Genomic DNA, 8,446 nt, shown 5'->3' on the forward strand with positions numbered 1-8,446 from the left:
GAAACCATTATTATGATAATAAATGGCAGAACCAGATTCAAACCTAAGATATATATATATATATATATATATATATATATATATATATATATATGCCTATATATATATGTTTGTATGTGTGTATATATATAACACCTGTAACTTTTTACATCTTCATAAATATTGTTTACACAAAAACATTAGTCACCCAACCTTTGTACAGATACAAAGTTAAAAACAAAAAAAAAGATTACCTGAATTCCCCACTGCACCATTGTTCACCAGGGAATTTGGAGCCACAGTTCGAGGCCAGTGTCCATCATGAGAGGAACTAGGGATTGCCACGGGTCTGGCAGCAGGCTGTGCAAAGATTATGCTGGGATCATTCAGGCCAATACTGCTGGGGGCACTGCCTGGTGCAGAGTGGATCACTGGGCCATGAATAGGCCATGAGGGGGTGGGGATCTGGAGGGGGTGCATTGGCAACAGTCCCATATTATGCATGGGAGAATACTGCGCTGGTGGTGATTGGGGAAAGTTATACAAGGGCATCTGGACCTGATGTGGTGGCTGGGCTCCCTGCTGAGGTGGGCCAAGCTTAGGTTGGGATCCTGGCTGAGATGGAGACTGGGTAATAGCAGCTGATTGGGAAGAATTTTGTGGAAATGGCTGGGGCTGAGGAGAATAAGATGGTGAATCAGACTGCAGAGAAGAGAGGAAAAAAATGACATTTTAAAATAAATTTACAAACATTTTAATTTTATAAAAGTTGAGTTTATCAAGATACAAATTATGAAGTTATTTTATTAGAACATTATATGCAGAACTATATGATTGTCTCAGCTAAAACTTCATTTTACATGAAGATAAATTTTTATATTTCTGAAATACTCCCTTTCATGAATATTGCCTTAAAAACCTTTTTACTGTCTAAAGGAAATAGACACTAGATATCATTTCTGTATAGTATACAGAACATGCATGAGATATTTCCCATGATGACCTAGAAACTTACATGTAAATAACTCATGGTCATTTTCATTCAGTCCCTCAACAAATACCTATTGAATATTAATTATTTACTGTACATTATTCTAAGTACAGGAAATAGAATTCTAGAGTGTATGCTTTCATGGAGCTTAAAGTTTAAGGAGAAAAAGAAAACAGAAGAAAAAGATCACATAGACAAAGTGTACAACTGTCCTTCAGTGGCTCATGCCTGTAATCCTCACTACTCACTAGGCTGAGCTCTGAAGATCGAACTAGTCTGGACAGGAAAGTCCATTAGACTCTGATCTCTGGTTAACCAGAAAAAAGTTGAAAGTGGAGCTGTGGTTTCAGTAGAGCCCTATCCTTGAGCAAAAAAGCTCAGGAACAGCACCTTGGTCCCTGAGTTCAAGCACCAACTAGGACCAGCACAAAAGAACAGAAAGTGTAACAATTACTGTAATAAAGAACATATAATATATTGTATAATAAAATATAGCTTGTAATTTGTTACATAAAATTTATTAAAATTTTATAAAATACAGCTTGTAACTTGGGTTTTCCAAGTTAATGTTTTAACAAATTACAAGCTACTACTAAAGAGTACATGCTTAGATTTAAAAAAAATAGTAAAATAGATCTTTCTCTGCCCTAAGACAGCCCAGACTGCCCTTGAATTTAAAATTTACCTGTTTCAGCTTCCTAAATGTAGCACCATACCTATCTACAAATCCATCTTTCAGTAAAACCAACACATTATAGTGGTATAAATTTGTTTTGAATACCCTAAGTAAATACACATGTTCCATAAAAGAAATGCAAATCAAAACAACATTGAGGTTCCACCTCACTTTGGTCACAATGGCCACTACCAGGAAAACTAATAATAACAAATGCTGAGGGGGATTTGGCCAAAAGGGAACTCTATTACACTATTGGTGGGAATGTAAACTTGTTCAACCACTCTAAAAAGCAGTATGAAGATTCCGTAAAAGACTAAGCACATCCCCTAATGACCTAGCAATCCCACTCCTGGGCAATAGATCACAAACCAGGCCACACTAAAACCTTCAGAACAACATGTTCATCCCACCATTGTTTACCACAGCCAAGATATGAAATCAACCCACATGTCCCTCAGTGGACAAATGGATCAAGAAAATGTAGTATATATACACAACAGAATTCTATTCCTCCATCAGAATGATACTGTACCATTCATAAGGAAAAATTACATTAAGTGAAGTAAGCCAGAACCAAAGGAATATAGGCTACATGGTTTCCCTCATATGTGATAACTAGACTGTGCCTATAAATCTACCAGGAAACACAATGAATGACTAAATGATATATAATTATAAATAGCTATATTGATATATCATTTAATCATTCAATAATACATAATAAATGTATATATAATATATGTAATAAATTATATAGGACTCTAGACATTCACACATTGAGGCCAAAGAGATATTGTTAATAAAGGCTCAATAGCTATGTACATATGATCATATAAATTAATATTCTTTGAAATGAACTCCAAGAAAAGGAAACAAGAGGCATTTTTAATTGCCATTGTTGTTCTTTTGTTTTCCTTTCATCTCATTAGTATTTAGGAGGGTAAGGGAATGCACATAAAAGGTGGAACAAGGGTGAACAAACACAACTGTAGTACTCACTAGACACTATGTGGAAAATGAACTCTACACCTTGTGGGTAGGGACAGAAGGGAAAAACTGGGAGAAAGCAACAGAAGGGGAGACATTGTAATCATTATTCATTACCTAACTCATGTAACTGTAACCTCTCTGTATAACAACTCTACAAGAACAATAATTGAAAAATACTCTTCGGGTTCCCTTTCCTACATTTAATCATTAGTAGCCTCTAAAATGGAAAGATAAAATTGGATTTCTGTTAGCAAAAGAAAGCACCATTTTTACAGTTAGGTACAGCAGCAAGTGAAGAAAAGGAAATATGAAAAGTTGTATATGTCAATTTTTATTAATAGTACTGACATTTTTCTACTGGACAAATCACCTGAAAATCGTTAACCTTATTTAAATCTATCCTATTAGGTAGTTGCTGTTTTATTTACCAAATGGGTTCCCATGTATCTTACTTCAACACACTCTTCCTTCAACTTTATGGGCCTAGCAAGGCAAGGACACTTCTACAAGGTACCAGGTCATCTTTTTTTTTTTTTTTTTGTGGGGAGGGGGAGTAGGGGGGTCCAGTCGTGGGGCTTGAACTCTGGACCTGGGGGCTGTCCCTCAGCTCTTCAGCTCAAGGCTAGCACTCTACCACTTGAGCCACAGCGCCACTTCCGGCTTTTTTCTTTTTTCTTATGTGGTGCTGAGGAATCGAACCCAGGGCCTCATGCATGCAAGGCAAGTGCTCTGCCACTGATCCACCTTCCCAGTCCCCCATGTCATCTTAAAGACTATACTTGCTAGTCTGAGAAAATAAGCCCTTTTCACCTACTACAGATAGTTATCCTCCTGACACACTCATTAACAGGTAGAGTACTTACACATTCTGAGGACTGTCTAGTCCTCATGGACTGTTCACCCTGTTGCTGAGCTGAACCAGCCACCTGTTGGGCATTCACAAGGTTGCGGACCAATTGGGCTGCTAAGAGAAGATACCACAAAGAAAATCAAGACACAGAAAGTATCTTTTTTTTTTTGGGGGGGGGGAGGGGGGGGAAGGGGTAGGTCTATCTTTGAGCCTCTTTGTGCTCAAGGGTAGCACTCTGTCATTTGAGCCACACCACCATACTTCTGGCTTTTTCTGAGTAGTTTATTGGAGGTAAGAGTCTCACAAACTTTTCTACCCATGTTGTCTGGGTGCCTACGTTAACAGCAAGCAAACTAAAGGGTCAGACTCAAACTAGAGACTACTTAAGAGGGAGTCAGCTGAGTGCAACAGATTGTGGATACTTTGATTGTAAATATGCAAATAGCATTGTAAGTAAAAACCTCATTCTCTAAATCTTAACTTTAAGAAATTTAAAAATCTTGTGACTGTTGAGAACTGAAGAACAAGGAAGGATCCTTAGCATGACATAAACATACACAACTTTATTTCTGCCAGAAACTATTTTTGCCCATATCTTTTCTTCTTGTGGTGCTGGGGTTCAAGCCTAGCATATTACACATAGTAGATAAACATTCTACCACTGAGCTACATCCCCAGCTATTTTTGGCTTTTTGTACTTACCTGCCACACTGCTATTCCTCTGGCGGGCCAGCTTCACCTCTGGGCACTCCCTGCGTATATGTCCTGCATCTCCACATATAAAACATCTGAGATCTCGAGGGTCACGCGAGTCAAGAAGGTCTCGGGAGTCTTTCTCTTCTTCATTCCCTTCCTTTTCTTCTTCACTGTCTTTCTTCTTTAGTCTAAACAGTAAACTGCTGATACCAATAATGTGGGGCTAGGGACTTGTAAACTGAACAAGCCATACAGCAAACTAAACTATACACAGTAACACCAAGAATAACATTGTTATTACACAGTTTCATGCAATTTTGTTGTTTTGGTTTGTTTTTTTGTTTTTTTGGGGTCCGGTCATGGGGCCTGAACTCTGGGCCTGGGCGCTGTCCTTCAGCTCTTCAGCTCAAGGCTAGCGCTCTACCACTTGAGCCACAACGCCACTTCCGGCTTTTTTTCTTTTTGCTTATGTGGTGCTGAGGAATCGAACCCAGGGCCTCTGGCATGCAAGGCATGCGGTCTACCACTGAGCCACCTTCCTAGCCCTGCAATTTTGTTGTTGAAGACAAGAAATTTCTCATCTGTAGCACACCTAACCTATATGTGAGAAACTGTATATTAGTTTTATACTTAATTTTTAAACTGCTAGGAACCCTTAGAGACTAATGCTTCACATCTCTCAAAAAGAAACTGGAACTCAGAAAAGACAAATATCTTGCCTAAGTAGTCAGTAAATAACAATGAACCACCTAGATTTTCTTGTCTAAAAATTTCAAAATTTTCACATCAAGTCAGACTTGCAATGAAAAAAGGTAATTTTTCTGGCCAGCTAAATATACCATGTAAGAACTTGAGGGAGTATACATCATAAGATATATTTTGCTTGAGGGTGGTGGTGGAAGATACAATGTATGTATCTCAAGTTACATAAGATATAAGTATAGCTCAAAGCATGTATAAATACCCCCAAGGACTCAGTTCAGCATATTTTTACTAAGGGTTTGCCTGACTGAAGTCCTCAGCAGTAACACCATGTACTAGTTACTTTTTTTTTTCTTGGCTCCTAACACAATTACCAACATATACTTCTATTAAAGAAAACTGAATGAACAAATGTTATAATACACTATTATATCACAAAATAAGTTTTGCACTACTACAAAATTCCACTCAAATCAGCATAACCTAAAGCCCAATTTAAAGCCCTGAACATTTTTATAACCTTTCTGAACACAATTACAGCTACAAATTGGCCTCAAGTTTATTTTCCCTAATTGCTAATAAGTAATTATTTGCCAACCTCTTCCTTTTGGGACAGTCTTTCATGTAATGGCCTATTTTTCCACATACACGACAGCATCGATCATTGGGAGCCAGTTCTCCATCTGTTAACACTCTAGAATCGAAGAAGTATTCCTAAGGAGAAAATATAATTTTACTAAAAAGCTCACTATAAATATACCTTTCCAAATGAAAAGAATCATGATAAGCACCTTTAAAACAAGAAAATAAATATCAACTTTTAAAACAAGAAAATAAATATCAACAAATATTTCCAGTAACTGAAACCAGGGTATAAAGCAAGAGCCAGAATCTTCATCATCACAATGGTAACAACAGAACTAAGCATTTACATCCACAGTATATTAATTATAGATGCTATAGATAAAATAGATAAGGAAACTGTAGCTTACAGAGCTTAAGTGATTTGTGGGGGCAGGGAGGGGTTGCCAGTCCTGGGGCTTGTACTGAGGGCCTAGGCACTGTCCCTGAATTTCCTTTTTGCTCAAGGCTAGCACTCTACTACTTGAGCCATAGCATCACCTCCAGCTTTTTCTGTGTATTTGGTATTAAGGAATGGAACCCAAGGCTTCATGCATGCTAGGCAAGACTCTACCACTAAGCCACATTCTCAGCCTGAGATTAAGTAATTTGTTACCAATTTTTTCAAAAATGTTGGTTAAATCTCATATAAAGAATTTAGCACTTGAGCTGGGAAAGTGGCTTAGTGGTAGAGTGCTTCCCTAGCATGCATGAAGCCCTGGGGTCAATTCTTCAGTACCACATAAACAGAAAAAGCTGAAAGTGGTAGTGTGGCTCAAGTGGTAGAGTGTTAGCCTTGAGCAAAAAAGAAGCTCAGGGACAGTGCCCAGGCCCTGAGTTCAAACCCCAGGACTGGCAAAAAAAAAAAAAAAAAAAGAATTTAGCACTTGATCTATACTGGACTAAAGCTCATGCTTTATGCTATACTAACCAATGTTTATAAAGGGATTCTTCTCTGTTAAAAAAAAAAAAAGAGCTTTGTGAAAATAAAGCAATTCTTTGTCTTAAATGATTCAAACTGCGTGCCAGTGGCTCATGCCTGTAATGCTAGTTACTTAGGAGGATGAAATCTGAGGATTCAGTTCAAAACTAGTCCAGGCAGGAAAATCCAAAGAGACTCACATCTCCAATAAACCACCAGAAAACTAGAAATGGTGCTGTAGCTCAAAGTGCTAGAGGCTAGCCTTCAGAAAAAAAAAAAAACTCAGGGACAGTGCCAGGGCCCTAAGTTCAAACCCCATGACTGACAAAAATAAATAAATAAAAGATTCAACTTGCAAACTGCTTTTAAAGAACCATTTGTTTAAAGTGAGTATATTTAAGGATGGAGAAGGTAGGAAATCTTGTAGTGAATACTTTTCCCCAAGTCTTAAACCAGGCTCACTTGTCTTTTTATCATAGCACCTTGCTTATCCTTCTTGTGTTTACTTCTGCATGTCAGAAACATACATGGTGGGCTGGGGATGTGAGTTAATGGTAGAGTGCTTGCCTAGCATGCATGAAGCCCAGGTTCAATTCCTCAGTACCACATAAACACAAAAAGCCACAAGTGGCACTGTGGCTTCCGTAGCAGAGTGCTAGCTTGAACAAAAAGGACATTCAGAGACAGCACCCAGGCCCCGAGTTCATGCCCAAGCCTGGCCCAAACAAAAACAAAAACAAAAAAAAAACCACAGTTGGTCCTAATACTCTCCATATTTCTGGAAGGCAAGAACACATGTTCAGTTAACTGTCTACAAGTTTTTATAATATCTGGAATCAAGCCAGGTACCAGGGGCTCACATCTATAATCCTAATAGGAGGCTGAAATTTGAGGATTGCAGTTCAAAGCCAGCCGGGGCAGGAAAGTCCATAAGACTCATATCTCCAGCTAACCACTAGAAAACTGGAAATGGAGCTGTGCTCAAGGTAGTAGAATGATAGCTTTAAGTTAAAGAGCTCAGGGACAGTGCCCAGGTCCTGAGTTCAAACCCTGATAAAAAAAAAATTGGAATCATAGTAAAAGAGGGAGCAGTGGCCGGTGGCTGGTGGCTCACGCCTGTAATCCTAGCTACTCAGGAGGCTGAGATCTGAGGATCGCGGTTCAAAGCCAGCCCGGGCAGGAGAGACCGTGAGACTCCTATCTCCAATAAACCACCAGAAAACCGGAAGTGGCACTGTAGCTGAAGTGGCACTGTGGCTCAAGTGGTAGAGTGCTCAGGGACAATGCCCAGGCCCAGAGTTCAAGCCCCGTGACCGACAAAAAAAAAAGAGGGAGCAGTGGCATGATTCAAGTGGTAGAGCGCTTGCCTAGCATACACAAAGCCCTGGGTTAAATCCCCAGTACGGGTGGAGATAAAATTAAATAGAATGGCTATAATAATATAAAAATAATAAAAGGCACTGGTATGTTATGTAAAACCTAAAACCCACAATATATGTAAAATAACACAAGTAGTTAGAAAATATTTTAGTAGTTCCTCACTATTTGGTATATACCAAGGAAAATGCAAATATGGTGGCGCATGCCTTTATTCAACACTTAGGAGGCTGAGGCAGGAGAAGGATCAGTGAGCCAGTGAGCCCAACTTTACATTCACACACACAAAAATATACACGTAAACATTCACAACAGCATTGCTCATAATAGCTATCAAGTAGAATAAACCGAATGTTTATGCATGAAGCTGATGAAAGGGTAAATAAAATGAATTCCCTATGCAGTATTATTCAACCATAAAAAGAATACCGATACATGCTACAGCATGATCTTTGAAAGCAGTATGCTTAAAATAACAGCAGATGGGCTGGGAAGGTGGCTCAGCGGTAGAGCACTTGCCTTGAATGCCAGAGGCCCTGGGTTTGATTCCTCAGCACCACATAAGCAAAAAGAAAAAAGCTGAAAGTGGCACTGTGGCTCAAGTGGTAGAGCGCTAGCCTTGAGCTGAAGAGCTGAGGG

At 38.9% G+C, this 8,446-nt stretch overlaps 1 protein-coding gene across 6 annotated transcripts in view; it reads right to left on the bottom strand.

Moving 5' to 3' along the window:
* Positions 1-8,446, bottom strand: part of Zcchc11 (zinc finger, CCHC domain containing 11) — a 137,351-nt gene that overhangs the window by 27,746 nt on the left and 101,159 nt on the right. For 2 of the 6 annotated variants that reach the window (XM_013022313.1, XM_013022310.1), the window contains exons 25-28: positions 5,486-5,601; positions 4,192-4,388; positions 3,503-3,603; positions 234-681 (exon numbers count right to left, since the gene is read on the bottom strand). In XM_013022313.1, the coding sequence (XP_012877767.1) occupies positions 234-681; positions 3,503-3,603; positions 4,192-4,388; positions 5,486-5,601 (862 nt within the window). The remainder of the gene's footprint in view (positions 1-233; positions 682-3,502; positions 3,604-4,191; positions 4,389-5,485; positions 5,602-8,446) is intronic. The other 4 variants (XM_013022312.1, XM_013022315.1, XM_013022311.1 and 1 more) reach the window with 2 other exon arrangements.

The sequence above is a fragment of the Dipodomys ordii genome, unplaced genomic scaffold, assembly GCF_000151885.1.
Source record: "Dipodomys ordii isolate 6190 unplaced genomic scaffold, Dord_2.0 Scaffold61, whole genome shotgun sequence".
In the NCBI taxonomy this organism is placed as follows: domain Eukaryota; kingdom Metazoa; phylum Chordata; class Mammalia; order Rodentia; family Heteromyidae; genus Dipodomys; species Dipodomys ordii.